The 15,920-nt window shown below is 39.3% G+C and overlaps 1 protein-coding gene across 3 annotated transcripts in view; it reads left to right on the top strand.

Moving 5' to 3' along the window:
- Window positions 1-11,170, top strand: part of Lca5 (lebercilin LCA5) — a 46,648-nt gene extending 35,478 nt beyond the window's left edge. For all 3 annotated transcript variants that reach the window (XM_057769004.1, XM_057769005.1, XM_057769002.1), the window contains 5 exons: window positions 3,375-3,512; window positions 4,437-4,533; window positions 5,452-5,594; window positions 6,730-6,859; window positions 8,532-11,170. In XM_057769004.1, the coding sequence (XP_057624987.1) occupies window positions 3,375-3,512; window positions 4,437-4,533; window positions 5,452-5,594; window positions 6,730-6,859; window positions 8,532-9,412 (1,389 nt within the window). In that variant the 3' untranslated portion in view covers window positions 9,413-11,170. The remainder of the gene's footprint in view (window positions 1-3,374; window positions 3,513-4,436; window positions 4,534-5,451; window positions 5,595-6,729; window positions 6,860-8,531) is intronic.
- The last annotated feature ends 4,750 nt before the right edge of the window (window positions 11,171-15,920 follow it).

Raw genomic sequence — 15,920 nt, 5'->3', positions numbered from 1 at the left:
GTGTGCTGTCACAGGAACAAGGGAAGTCACTAGGACTTCAGTGATGGCATCAGTACTGGCCTTCCTTAATACTGCTTTGTCTTAGTGTTTATTCTGGATCTGTTTAAGTTATGAATATCACCTGTATTAATTACTGTAGATCTTACAAGTATATTTATATTGAACTGTTTCTTTTAGCTTCCAACCTCCAAGAACAAAAGTTTTTAAAACATCAACTAAAGATCCTTGGGATTTCATTGCTATCTGTTGTCATATCCTTTTTTCATATCTAATTTTATTAATTTGGGTTATCATGTTTTCTCCTTCTCTCTGCTCTCTCCTATGCACCTTGGCTAAGAATTTCTCACTTCTTGATAATGGTTAGCTTTCCAGACAGCTAACTTCATCTCACTGATTTCTTTAGTATTGTTCATTTTTTCCCCTCTGGTCTTCATTATTTCTCTCCATCAGCTCATTTGAGGTTTGGGTTACTTTGTTTTCTTGAGACCTTGATGTGTATCAGTAGGCTACTTATTTATGACTTCTTAATGTAGGCACATATTGCAGTAAATGCCTCTTTTAGAACTACCCAGTAAGTAGTGTTTTTACTTTCATTTGATTCTAAGCATTTTCCCCATTTTCTTCAATGATTCAATAATCACTCAACAGTTTATTGCTCAATCTCCAAGTGTTTTCATGTTTTCCTTTTACTATGTTTATTTGAAAATTTCATGCATGTGTGAAACACATCTTGACCATATCGACCCCCATCCCCTCCCTCCAAATTCCTTCAGCTTCTATTTCAATATTTTCTTTTTTTGCTTTTCTACTGAGTTTAGTTTTAGTCCATTATGATGGAAGATATAAGAAAATATTTTAGTTTTTAAATATTTGATAAGATTTCTTTTATGGCTTCAATGATCTGTTTTGGAGGACAGTGTCTTCACAGCTGTCATGCACATTCTACAGACATCTCTTAAGTCTGTTCCGTGTGGTCTAGCTTGACTTTGAAGCTTTTCTGTCTTGATAGCATGTTCATTGGTGAGAGTTGGTGTGTTGGGTGTTCACCGTTGTTTTATCTGGCACTTGTTTTGTGAAATTGAGTGTTTAACAATGTGCAGTATATATTTTCACCCATTGAATCCTCCTGATGGATTGTTTCTTTTGTTAATGGATGATGCTCTTCTTCGTCCCCTCTAATTCTAGCTTGATGTCTATCAGTCCACCTGTTCCTGCTTGTTTGCAGCTTCTGCATGCTGGGTAAATCCCTTTCCAGCCTTTCCATCTCAGTGTGTGTATCGCTGCCAGTGAGCCTGGATTTTGTCCTCTCGTATGCTAGGCTGCAGTTTTTAGTTGGAGAGCTAACAACCACTTACTTAGGTTCTGGGTCAATATTGAGAGTTACTTGTTACTGTAATTTTATTGGATTTTTTTTTCTTGGTTTATTTGTATACCGTTTGTTCTTTTCTGTCTTCCTTATTTATTTTAGGAATTTGCCAAATGCTGAGTTAAATGAGTTAAATGTGTTTGTTTAATTCCTTATTCTTCTATTCCTGTTGTAAAATATCTTCTGTGATTTTTCTTGGTTTATCTATCTGTACACCATTTGTTCTTTTCTGTCTTCCTTATTTATTTTAGGAATTTGCCAAATGCTGAGTTAAATATGCTTGTTTCATTCCTTATTCTTCTATTTCTGTTGTGAGATACCTTCTGTGATGCTAGTTTGGTAGTCAAGAATTGCTTTAGTTTGTGCTTATCTTGGAAAGCATCTCCGTTATGCTAAAGGATTCTTTGGTCTATATGGTAATCTCATCATGCGGTTGTTTGCGTTTCTCCATGTTTTCCTGGCATTGGGCTTTCTGCAGAAAGGTCTGATGTGACGTGGATGGGTCTGTCTCCCAAGTTACTTATTTTTTGTGGCTTTCCGAGTCTTCTTTGTTGACATTTTATCTGTAATGTGCCCTGGAGACATGCTTTTCTGGTCACATCTGTTTAGAGTTCTAAATGCCTCTTGACCTTAGATGTCTGTTATTCTCCCTTGATTTAGAGACCTTTTTTTCCACTGTAATTTCAGTGATTATGTTTTCTGTGCCTGCAGTTTGTGTTTCAGCCCCTTCTACCTGTGGATTCTTACTATTAACTCCTTAATTGACATATTGAGGAAAGTCACCAAGCTAAGCCCTAAAACTTGCCCTAAAAACTGTGGTTTTTATCTTCCCTCTCAGAGTGCATGAATATTGATAGCTGTTCATCCCCATGAACAGTGGTTAGATTTACTAGTTTTAGACATTCAAATAATAAGGTGATATTACTTCATTGTGGCTTGTTTGCATTTTCTTCACAGCTAACGATACAGGAGTCTCATGCTTGTTGCTTATTTATCTCTGTCTTCTTTGGTAAATTACCTGTTCAAATATTCCCTCTACTTTTTATTGAGCTGTTTAGTTTCTTTGAATTTTGTGATTATATATATATTATATATGTGACTACATATATGTCTGTATACATATATGTTGTATATACACACATATATGTCTATATATACACACTGTTATAGTGATATAATGGCTTCTTATATCAAAGACAGGAGTTCTTAATTTCAGTAAAATCCAAGAAACCCCATTTCTTAACATAGCCCTGGAGATAATCAATTTATGTTTGAAGTTATTTATTCTAGGATATCCACTAGGGAAAAACTGGAAGCACAGAAAAACTGGGACAGCAGAATCTACTTAAATAAATTATGTTGATCTAGAAATGGAATGGCCCCATCTTAAAGGACAGAGGGACTAAAGTCAGTTATTTTAGGTTTTTATGCTAGTGAGGAGCACATCAGAGTTCCAGGTTGTGCACTGAGATGTTGACAATGTTGATTATTGAACAGTGAAATCATAACTACCTTATATTTTCCTTTTTTCCTATGTGGTTTTATGTTCTGTTTAGAAAACTTCTTTCTGTCTAGAAGGTAGGCAAATAACTAATTATTTGGAAAAGAAAGTATTTTAAGTTCTTCATAACCTTGGTGTTGCATGTTCAGAGACCATTGGAACAGCCTGCAGTTTCCTGAGAGGGTGCGCACACTACACCTGTGCTGTTTGCCTTTAGCTACCTTGGTATCTACTTCCCAGCACTGACTTCTGGAAGCTCCGCTGTTATCACTTCTGTCTTTTGGTTCCACAAGTGACTTGTGCTGTAGGCAAATATGTAAGGATGAATTACCCATCTCAGGAAAAGCAAGGAGGGATCGCCAAGTGCGGCATCGTACTAATGGGTAGGAAGCCTGTTTCCTGGCTTGTGATATGCCTGGTTTTTAAGTCTCATCAGTGCTGCCGAGATGTTGCCTGGCACTCCTGAGCCCTGGGTTTGACTATTGGTTGTGTTTTTGTTACACAAAGGAACTATCAAAAAACCTCGAACTAAGCACCAATAGTTTCCAGCGGCAGTTGCTTGCGGAAAGGAAAAGGGCGTTTGAGGCTTATGATGAAAATAAACTTCTTCAAAAGGAACTGCAGCGGCTCTATCACAAGTTGAAGGTAGGCATGTCTTTTTAGACCCCATTATTTCTCCTGTCATATAAATTACATGAAAACCTGTATTTTTTTTAAAAAGTGGTCACTATTCATATTTGTTACTATGTAATTTACAAAATTCTAGTATTATATCTGTCACTTAGAAAGAAAAGCATTGTTAATATAATTGCTATAACAAAGTAAAGTACTGTATATGCCAGTAGCAACAATGTAAATGAAATAAATTTTACAAAATTCTGGAAGAGAACCATGGGAATGAGCACGTGGGTCACATTCTTAAAAGACCCAGTATTCTTCACATGACCCAGGACTGCTTGCTTTTCAAGTTGATGCCGCCTTCATTTTGTTTAGAGGAAAACAATTCACATTAGTTAATTGTATTAAGCATATTTTCATTTTATGGAGGTCATTGATGGGTTGAAAGTTTGTTCAGAATTCTACAAAATTATGCCTAACCTTATAGAGTTTTTTCTTTGATGCGCAACTTCTCAGAAAAAAAGGCATTACTCCCATGTTGTGAAGATCTTTTGGGTTGAAAACATGATTTAATTTTTAAGTCAGTAATAACCCAAAACACATTCTTAAGAAAGATTCCACTTTTGTCTCTGTGGCAAAGCCTGGATCACAGCTCTTCTCCCCATTCCCTCCCCCTTTTCCCCTTCCCCCCTTCTCCCCATTTCCTCCCCCTTCTCCCCTTCCCTTCCCCTTCTCCCTCTTCCTTTTCCCCTTCCTCATTTCTCTCCTCCCCCCCCCCATCCTCCTCTTTCCCCTCCTTGGAGATACTTCTTTCTCTAGTTTGACAGTTACAATGGAGAGCTGACCTAGAGATGTTTCAGTTTTATAAAGAAGGTGTTAGTTATCACACTGCAGGTGTTTGTTTAATTTCAAACTGATTATCTTCCTTTCTTGTATTGGGTTTATTTTCAGGAAAAGGAGAGGGAATTGGATATAAAAAACATATACTCTAATCGTCTGCCGAAGTCGTCTCCAAAGAAAGAAAAAGAAGTTGTTGCAAGAAAAAATGGTATGGTAGATTACTGCTAAAACTGGAGCCCTGTGATGTGTGGGCTCTTGCGTCATGAGAGTGAAGGGCGGAGCCTTGGGTATTTGATCTGATTTTTACAGATCAACGTTGCTAGTAATCACAGTCTTTCAACTTTTGTCTTTCTAAGGAGAAGTTACTAAAATCCTGTCTTAGGGGGATGGAGAGATGACTGGGGTGGGGGTAGGGGTTAAGAGCGCTTGCTGATCTTCCAGAACACTCATGTAAAGGTGGCTCACATTGACCTGCAACTCCAGATCCAGGACATCTGATGCCCTCTTCTGGGCTTCTTGAGCACACACACATTCATGGCACACAGACACAGAAACAGCCCATGCACATAAATTAAAAAAAGAATTTACAAAATTAAAAAAAAAATGTTTTATGCAGCCTTTAAAAAAAAATGTCTGTGTGTTCCTGTGTTGAAGCATCCCAAAATGTGTACAGCTTTTATGTTCTCATTAAACTTAATTTTAATAAAAGGTTAAAAACCTTATTGTAATTTTGGTAGCGTAAAATATATAATTATTTCCAAGTATTAAGCACGTAGCTTTAACAGTTGTACTCTTTGTTGCTGCTGTTTCATCCATTCCTTCCACTTTCTAGTATATTTTAAAGCAAATCCAGATACTACGTCACTTCACTTATACTTTGTATTATTGTGCAATTTTCCTTTTCCTAAACAAAAGTATAATTCTCCTATGAATTAGAGAAACTTTAAAGTATTCGCTTTGCAAAAGATGATTAGCATTTGTAGTATAATTGCCCTCAGATCACATAATTGCTAGTTAACCCTTCATGAACGAAGTGTGTCTTCTCACTTAGATGAATATTGCCAGTTGAATATATGTTAACGTTATTCAGTGGGGTTAGAAAACTTGTTTATGGTTTTCTTGGTAGTATCATGCCAGAGTGACTTTACTGACCTGTGCACAAAGGGAGTGCAGACCTCTGAAGACTCTGAGCTGGAGGAGTTCCCTGTCACGCCACAGACTGTCCTGTGTTATGAGAACAAATGGGACGGACCAGAATCTCTTTCTTCGGTGAGTTTAGCACAATGGCTAGAGCTCAACCTCAGGAAATCCGTTTTCACAACTGTGGCCGAAGTTCTCACAAGCTGCCCACCCCCCCCCCCAGCCCCTGTTCTGTGTCCCCTGGGGAAGAGTGCTAGTTACCTTCCTGGTTTCTTGACCAAATACCTCATAAGATGCATCCCAAGAAAGGAAGGGCTCATTCTGGCTCTTGACTTAGGGGATGCCGTCTGTCATGGTGAGGAATGTGAGACAGTCGGTCATATCACACCTAGTCAGGAAGCAGAGGTGAGTGTGGGTGCTCAGGTGGCTCTCTGCTTTCCTCTTCAGTCCCCAGCCATGAGGGCAGGACCACACACATTCACCGAGGGCCTTCCTCCTCAGGTTCTTTTTCTTTTAAGATTTAATTATTTAATATACATGAGTACTCTACCTGCATGTACACCTTTATGCCAGAAGAGAGCATCAGATCCCATTACAGATGGTTGTGAGCCTCCATGTGGTTGCTTGCAATTGAACTCAGGACCTCTGGAAGAGCAACCACTGCCTTTCCATTGAGTTATCTCTCCAGCCCTGACCTCAGTTCTTAGGGTTACACTGAGATCTTAATCTCCTAGACAACTGGATTCTAAGCTGACAATGAAGGTGGACCATCTTGGGGACCAGCAAAAAAGTTCATGACATTATTCAATTTCAATGCTACATAATTTTTAATTAGAGATTTAGACATAATGTAGATTTTCAAGATTCAGTGTGGCTGTCAATGCCTGTGTTCTGTAATTAAACACCATCTTAGTTGGCTACCTCAGCTGGTTAATGGCCATTTCTGGTTAGGTAGATTAATTAGATTTTACTATAAAAGTACACAAACCAAAGCTACTTTTACAGCTTACCTCATCACAAGGTTGTTGATTTTGTTTTCATTATTTTGAGTGGTTCTGATATATCTTGTAATTTTTTTTTAAAAAAAATTTAGCTCAATTAAGAATTCTTTTTGAAGCATCTTTCAAAACATGGTAACTTGACTTATTACGTGAAGATTTGATTTAATTTCTAACTTGGTAATCATGCTTAATGGATGATTTGTCATGTTTAGAGACTATTTCCCCCTTTTTATATGAATTTGTGTTTTTGAAATGCATGATAGTACCTGGAATACCAAGAGCGAAATGAGCGTGGAGCAGAGATTCTAAACTCGGATTTGGAAAAAGAAGAAAGATGCAGTGAAGATCAGGAAGGATACTCTGACAAACAGGAGGCGGGGAAGCCTGAGAGGGGTAAGAGATTGCGTAGCGAGCTTTGCGAGCTTGCGTGGTTGCAGGGACGGAGAAGAGGTGGAGGCAGCAGCAGTGGCACACGAGAGTCAGAACAATGGGATGGAATCACAAAAGGAAGGAAAGGAAGGCTGGAAGGGGCTTGGGAATTATGAATAAATTAACTTCAGTGAATTTAGATGAAACAATGTTTCATCAAAGAGGGGAACTATTCGTGTAACTGCATGAGGAGCTAACTGAGAGAGCCCTCTGCTGTGTCGGCCTTGATCTCTAGGTCATGGAGTAAGTGCAACACAAAAATCAATGATCTACAAGGCCCTGAGTATTCCTATAATTTTTTTACTTTAATTTGTAAATATTTATAACATTTCCTATAAGTTCAGAGAAATAGTTCCCGTAGTTTAGATGATGGGAATGAAGTTCATTGTTATAAAAACACACAGACCAAAGCTACTTTTACAGCTTACCTCATCACAATTTTATATAGGTTGTTGGTTTTATTTATTTAAATCAAGTTCATTTCCATCTGTATAGAATGTGTTAGAGGTTTGGGTACCAAGAGTCCAGACTGACTTCCATGCCCCATTAGTTCCATGGTAGTTGTTTACAGAGAAATCTTATTTGTTTTACGCTTAAATTCATGGAACAGAAATTTGTGTTCCAATTATGCTTGAAGTTGTTAGCATACATATTGGCGAAGCAAGATGCTTTCATGTGTTAAGCCACAGAAAGGAAAGTTGTTACCGTCAGTTCATTTTAGGGAACAGGAAAAGGAACAGAAGACCATGGCTTGGTTGCTTTGACTATCTCCTCACCCCCTGTTCCATATGGGTGATCTGATATCAGAATGTACATCTTTTACTGAAATTATGATATTTTGATACTCTTAATTCTTTCACTTGAAAATGATTTCAAAATTATAGCAAACTGCCAAGAATGACCCGAACAAAACAAAGTTTTTCAAATGAATTCTGCACCTCATGTCTGTACCTTAAGAACGTGGCATGTATGTCCTGCAGGCACAGACCTTGCCTCAGTGCGCTCTCACACTCTCCCCACACTTAGGGAGCTTTAACTCTGACACCTTTAGCTAGTCTGTGGTCATATTGCGATTTCATTGGTAGACACAAGATTGTTCCTTGAGGCATTTTCTTCCCTCAGAACTTGATCATAAATTGTGCTTAATTCTCACCTCTAGGGTCATGTTTACTGTGAAGTATTTTTGCTTATTTTTTTAGTCTATGCAATTAATATTTTTGATAGTTACACACCTTTTTAAAAAAATAGAATGTTCTTTTGAGATGTAACTGAAATTTTCTCTTGATTTGAGCTAGTGCAGTTGCTGTCTGAGTTCTGTGTAAGGGCTGCTTTCTCAGGACAGCCAAGAATTTATGTTTGAGCTCCTTGTTCTTCCTGTCTCCCGCACACCATGAGTTGTACAGTCCTGCATAGAGAACCTTCCCACTGCCACACTGAAGGTCAGGGTCCAATCCATGTGAACTACTTCTGAATCCAGAATGCCAAGTATAGAAACAAAACATTATGATGTCCATTCTCCTATCTTAGCATGCCAAATGTAGATTAAAAGACGTTTGCAAAAGATTGTAGCCAAGTTCTCCTATTTAGAAATACTAACTGCTATAAAATTCCTGTCTTTAAATTTCATTTTATACAGAATGGGAAAGAGAAGAATTTGATAAAATGAAAGGTAAGACATCTTTACTAGGAAAAACAGAGAAGCCAGCACTGGAGACTGGAAGGTTTCAAGGAGAAATGTATCAAATTCAGAATGCTGATAAACTCGAAGATGAGGCAGAAAGACTAAAGACAGAAATGCTTCTTGCCAAACTGAACGAGATCAACAGAGAACTCCAAGAACCTCAGAACCTCAACCGGCCCCCTTTGCCATTGCTACCTAACTTTGAATCAAAATTGCATTCCCCAGACAGAAGCCCCAAATCATACACATTCTCCGAGTCTTCAGACAGATCATTCAATGGACATCACTTGTCAGACATGAGTTTTTTAACTCCCAGAGGAGAAGGCCAGAGTCCAGGACCGATTCGGAGTCCGGGACTAATTCGAAGTCCAGCCCCTCCAGATGAGTTTGCATTTGGTGGCTATGTGCCTTCATTTGCAAAAATGTCAGGGAAGTCAAATCCACTTAGCCAAAAAAGTAACCTTTTAGATTTTCAAAATAACAGTTTAGAAAGCCTAGGTAAAAACAGTGTAGATTTAATTTTGAGAAGGGAGAAAAAAGCGAACCTAATGGAGGAGCTGTTTGGCCCCAGCACCAGCAGCACCACCGTTTCTTCCAAGAGCGGTAAGACACATTTTCTGGCTGCCAGCAGAGGAGACTTTGACCCTCTTAATTTCCCCTCTGGGGACAAAAGCAGCAGAGTTCAGGAGCCTGATGATGAAGATGAAGACTTTTTCCTCAGTGAAGGAAGAAGTTTTAATCCCAACAGACAGCGGCTGAAGCACACAAGCAATAAGCCAACAGTCACAGCTGTTGACTCTGTTGACGAGGACATTGAAGAGGTCACACTCAGATGACTGATTGGAGCGCACAGAGTATATGTGTATATATTTTTTAAATTGTAAATATTAAAGTATTTTAATACAGTATTTATTATAAAAACTTAAATTTCTACTGGTAAAATAGACTTATTAAGGAGTAGTTCTTAGCAACTAAATACGGCACAATTGAACAAATAGCGCCATACCACGTGACCATGTTGCTAAGAATGCTGTTTTATTTTGAAATGAACTGAAAGGAGAGTTGCTGCTTCCTTTTTTTCTGTTTTTACAACTGGTCTCACTTACTGAGCTGGCCCTGTGGGAAGTTTTACTTCACTAGAATCTTTCTCATTTCCTACTTTTACCTCTGTTGATTTTTGATCGAATCTCACTGAGCCTAAGTATTGTCTTCCCACTGATGGTTAAATGGAAATTAAGGTCTCCAGTGAAGACCCCAGTTAGCAAAGAGCAATGGGACTTGGAAGCTGTACCCTAGTTTGAGGTGACAAAGCCAAGCTACTCCCGAGTAGTGATGGCAACAACCTTGGTACTTCCTCTGGAATTTGGGGTATTTACCGAGGTATGCACTGGGGAGCCTAAAACACTCAGTACTGTTCGGCTGGCCACTTAGATGGGTCACGGAAGGCATTTTTGTCCTACGCCGTGCCCCGTGTGGCTCCAGGAGGCTTAGGCACAGTGTCACTCCTCTCCTTTTGTACACTCTAACTCTGGTGGCTGCTGGAAGATTCCCTACCAAACACAGCAAGGAGAAGAAATGTCAGTACAACACAGAATGATTTTCAGCTTAATTATGTTTCCAGAGTCCTGGTTTTGGAAATTTTAATAAATAATTTTAAGATTTGAACTTGTCCTCAAACTCAGCAGACAGAAGTGTGATAGTCTTGGGTTTACAGGACTGATGTTGATGCCACCGTGGGTAGAAGTGTTTAGCATCAGGGCACCTGCCACGCAGAATGGACGCGATAATCTTCTGTAGAAAGGCACGGTTTCCTTACACTTAGTTCAAGACAGATGCAGAGGCGGATGCTGAACAGGCCTGCTCTGCGGCAGCAGTGCTAGATCAGCCAAGGAGAAACACTGTGTGTAACTGAGTGACGGAGCAGTGTGATCATTTGTTCATGGCGTGGGTCGTATGGTCGTCCAGGCGTTCATGCTGACTAGGGGCGGGAGTTCCCATGGTATCTGGGGTTCTTCTGAATGCTGACTTGGGAACACTGCTTAATATTTGGTAAGTCTTTACCTGGTTAGGCCTCTCATTCCCGGCTGCACTGCCTGTCACCTACTGGACCAGCTTCTCGTCATTTATTGGGAACAGACTCTCCTTAAAGTACTACATAATATGTTAAAGCTTCTCTCAAGGAGGATTTTAGATCTTCTGTGAGTAAGCATTTACTATATTGCAAATCACTGTAATATATGTAAACGTGTTATTTGTGATACAGTTCTTGATCAAACATTATGTAATGTTAATTTTGTTTGTGGCCGTAAGTTTTCTACTGAAGAATTCTAATTTTATAGTTTTTAAAAAACTTTTTCAGAAAAATTTTATTCATTACTTTAATTAGATTTATGTCCTGAAAGTCTATTTAACCCAATGAGCAAAGGATTATTAAAATTAAGGCAAATTAAGTTAAAAGTTTAAAAGCATTATGATGTTTAGTGTTAGAACTGGATATTAAAATGTGCAGAACTTAGAGAGCCAATCAGTTTTTTCTAAATGTCAAGTTGATTTTCTTTGTACTCAGAACTCTTACTAATAAACATTTAAAACACTCCATGACTCTTTCTTTGAACGACATTTTATAGTTAGGAGGTATTCAGTGGAAGCAGGATTGGTACCGTCTTGCTCCCTCATCTGCATGTTATGTTGTTTAGTGGTTTTGGTTGAAGCCCAGAATTTGTACTAATTCAGGATAGACAGTGTTCCAGTCTCATCAGATAATTGTAGTTCCAATTAATTTTTTCCACCTTAATAGCTGTTGCAATGACACACATTTCACATGGTAATACAGAGGCGTGCAGGCAGGGAGGGTTAAACCAAATCGTAAACACGGGCCTGTTTCCTGGCTGACCCAGTGCTTCCTGATCATCTTCATTTCTTAGTCTAAACTGGTGTCCCTGGCTGGCTAGGACACACGGAAGGGAAATGCGCATCCTAGTGATGACGCGAATGCTTTAGAAGTAAAGAAATGACCGTAACTTGGTGGAATACCTGTGGAACCTTTGTCTCAGCTTCACAGTGCATACCTTCTCGCGTTAAAGTCCATCTAAAAAAGAATCAAAAGTGCTCGCCTCACTGAGGGTGCCCTGCCTGTATTAGGTGGGTAGAAACTCACTCACAGACACTGCCCTTATCTGGCTCCTTGTGTGGTGTGCTGTGGCTTCCTCAGCTCCTAGTGGTCTGCTGTGGCCCTTGTGGTGGGTACAGGTGAGTAAAATCCTGAGGCTGGTGCTCTGCCAAGTGCCCAGCACATTATCAGCGCCTGATAAACAGCTGTTGTTATGATAGCTAATTATGACTTTCAGGGAATAATTGAAGTTTGCACTCCCACCAGCGATGCAGGAGTGTTTCCTTTACCCCACATCCTCTCCAGCATAAGTTGTCATCAGTGTTTTTGATCTTAGCCATTCTTTTTTTTTTTTTAATTTTTATTGAGCTCTACATTTTTCTCTTCTCCCCTCCCTACATCTCCTCTCCCCTTCAGCCCTCTCCCATGATCCCCATGCTCCCAATTTGCTCAGGAGATCTTGTCTTTTTCTACTTCCCATGTAGATACATTAGATCTTTGTATGTCTGTCTTAGGGTCCTCATTGTTATCTAGGTTCTCTGGGATTGTAATTTGTGGGCTGGTTTTCTTTATGTTTATAAACCACTTGTGAGTGAGTACATGTACTAATTGTCTTTCTGGGTCTGGTTACCTCACTCAATATGATGTTTTCTAGATCCATTCATTTGCCTGCCAATTTCGAGATGTCATTTTTTTCCTGCTGTGTAATACTCCATTGTGTAAATGTGCCACATTTTCCTTATCTATTTTTTGGTTGATGGGCATTTAGGTTGTTTCCAGTTTCTGGCTATGACAAACAATGCTGTTATGAACATAGTTGAGCACATGTCTTTGTGGCACGATTGAGCATCCTTTGGGTGTATACCCAAAAGTGGTATTACTGGGTCTTGGGGAAGGTTGTTTCCTAATTTTCTGAGAAATCGCCACACTGACATCCAAAGGGGCTGTACCAGCTTGCATTCTCACCAGCAATGTAGAAGTGTTCCCTTTACCCCACAACCTTTCCTGCATAAGTTGTCATCAGTGTTTTTGATTTTGGCCATTCTTAAAGGTATAAGATGGAATCTCAGAGTTGTTTTGATTTGCATTTCTCTGATGACTAAGGATGTTGAACATTTTCTTAAGTGTCTTTCAGCCATTTTAGGTTCCTCTGTTGAGAGTTCTTTGTTTAGGTCTGTACCCCATTTTTTATTGGATTATTTGTTTTTTTGATGACCAGTTTTCTTGAGTTAATGTCTATTTTGGATATAAGATCTCTGTCTGATGTGGAGTTGGTGAAGATCTTTAACCATTCTGTAAGCTGCCATCTTGTCTTGTTGACCATGTCCTTTGCTTTACAGAAGCGTCTCAGTTTCAGGAGGTCCCATTTATTAGTTATTGCTCTCAGTGTCTATGCTATTGGGGTTATATTTAGGAATTGGTCTCCTGTGCCAATGCGTTCAAGTGTACTTCCTACTTTCTCTTCTATGCGGTTCAGTGTGGTTGACTTCATGTTGAGGTCTTTCATTCATTTGGACTTGAGTTTTGTGCGTGGTGATAGAAATGGATCTATTTTCATTTTTCTAGATGTTGATATCCAGTTATGCCAGCACCATTTGCTGAATATGCTTTCTATTTTATATTTTTTACTTCTTTGTCGAAAATCAGTTGTTTGTAGGTGTGTGGATTGATATCTGGGTCTTTGATTCATTTCCATTGATCCTTCTGTCTGTTTTTATGCCACAATATCAGGCTGTTTTCAGTAGAGTTTGAAGTCTGTAGTAGAGTTTGAAGTCAGGTATTGTGATGTCCAGAAGTTCTTTTATTGTACAGGATTATTTTGACTATCCTGGTTTTTTATTTTTCAATATGAAATTCAGTATTGTTCTTTTGAGGTCTGTGAAGAATTTTTCTGGGCATTTCATTGAATCCGTAGATTGCTTTTTGTAAGATGGGCATGTTTTCTAAATGCCAGACATGGCAGTTAATACTTTTGTGGCCTTTGCCTTGTTATTTCCCCCAAGAACTTTTCCTGAGTAGCTGATACTTTATCCATCATGGCTCCCTTTTCTAGAATCAAGGCAAATATAACATGTTACAACGTATACCCAGATTTCAAAGGTGGAATATTGCACTCAATACTCACAACATAAGAAACCAAACCAACCAAACAACAAAAAAATCCAGTTGTGCATCAGTGTGTCTGTGCTCTACACATACAGCTTACACACAATCAATTGCTTTTGCTGTCTCTTATTCTCAGGTAATCTTTCAGTAAGAATATTGAGTTGGGAGCTTCAAGCTTTCATGATTACTCCAAGCTGTCACTATCTCCCTAAATCTCCTACGAACAGGCGGAAGTGTCACTGGTCCATGTTATACTACAATATGTCCACCCTCTGTGCTGGTTGCCCTGTTCAGGGAGGGGTGGACTCCCTGTACTTGCTCTGGTCAGAAAATGTCAGGTTTGCATGAATGGGAAGGCATGCTTCCACTGATGAAGGAAGTTTAGACACTGGGTGGCAGCTGGGGAGAGAGTTACTTGTTTGCTTGCTTGCTTTTTTGTTTTTAAGAGTGTGGCCTCTGGTAGGTTGAGTCTGATCCAGTGGTTGGCCTAACCCAACACCCATGAGTATATGGACTGGAGTTAACATTTTCTAGAAATGAAGTTGGGAAGGGGTGGATCTGAGAAGGGTTGGGAGGGAGCGGAAGGACAAATGTGGTCAAATGCCTTGTATGTGTGTATTGCATTCTTCAAGAATAAAAAACGTTTTTATTTGAAAATTTTTAATGGTTTATTTCTGATGTGTGTCTCTATATACATGAATATATTCAGCCTGTTCGTAACACAAAATAAAAATTAGAAGTCAAAATAGGAGAGAAAAACATTTGCCTTTGAGGTCAGGAAATAGGTTAGACTTGAGTGCTTACAAATTGTAATTTTTGTTAAATAATCTGTCTTTTAAGCTCCTCATGTGAAATGGGACTGATCATGGGTTTACATGTTACAGGAATCAACTGAAGCAGTACATTTTTAAGAGAAGAAAATAATAGGATAAAGCATCATCCTAAGAAGGATAGTGTTGTCTGCTTTGGGCTGGGGAGATATCTAAACAGAAAAAGCAAAGTGGTTGTCTGTCATCTCTGTGCTCAGAAGGTGGAGAGAAGGGACCACTGGGGCAAGCTTGCTAGGTTCGGACAAAGACCTTGCTTCAGGAGTTAAGACTGAGAATGGTCAAGGAAGCCACTTTATGTCGATCTCTAGCTTACACACACACACACACACATGCACACAAATACACATGCACATGTAAGTACACAGTAACATGAATGAATGCACACACTACACTCAGACACACACAAAATTATCTCCCTCCAAATATTTTTAAACAGTTGAGATGTGTCATTATGGACATTTAAGAAGCTAGACGTGTTCGTGGCCACCTTCAGCTGCAATGACTCTCCTCTTCCATGTTGCATGCAGAGGCTGCAGTTCTCCACAGAGCACATTTGCTGTTTCTGTGAAGCAGCAGCCAGTCAAAAGCAAGTTTGCACAGAGCTTTGCTTTACTGCTGAACTCATGGAGAAACCTGGAACCAAGACTCTGTATGCTCTCAGAGGACAAAGGTTCTAGAGAAAGCCAGCCAGCCAGCAGTGTTTGGGATGCCCTGAATTCCAGGTTTGAAGAAAACTCTATGTCTTCACCAGTTGATTCTGGCTAGACACATTTTTCATATAATCTGTGTAACAGGATGTTAATGTCCAATTTTTACCCTGATATAGGGAATCAGAGTTCATATACAAGCATGGATGCGGATTTGTCTAGAAACATTTTTTCCTTCTTTATAATTTCTAAAAATCTTAACTACATTATAAGCCTCTAATCTATATGACATGGGTAATATTTATTCTCCTAAGCAGTTGTTGCTGGTCATGGTGGTGGTAGTGGGACATGACTCCTTCAAATAATGAGTTCAAACCCTCATATGTAGAATTAATAGATCCAAAAAGCACTGACCAGGAAAACAGTGACCAGGGCATTTGTGTAGAACAGTGAGGTCCATGAGCCTCAAGTCTAGTTTACTGTAGGCACAGTGCATCCCTCATCCTAGGCAGGACATCATTTCTCACGACAAGACCATTGTTTTCCTCTTGGACAAACTGAGCAACATTTAAATTCATCTGCTTTATGCTTGAAGAACTTGAAGGCAGTAATTTTCAAAGTATCCCCCATTCCCCCAGAACCACTGCAGCGC

Source organism: Chionomys nivalis, chromosome 4 (assembly GCF_950005125.1).
Source record: "Chionomys nivalis chromosome 4, mChiNiv1.1, whole genome shotgun sequence".
Classification (NCBI taxonomy): Eukaryota; Metazoa; Chordata; class Mammalia; order Rodentia; family Cricetidae; genus Chionomys; species Chionomys nivalis.
The sequence above is the reverse complement of the archived record's forward strand: the minus strand, read 5'-3'. Positions and strand labels throughout refer to the sequence as shown.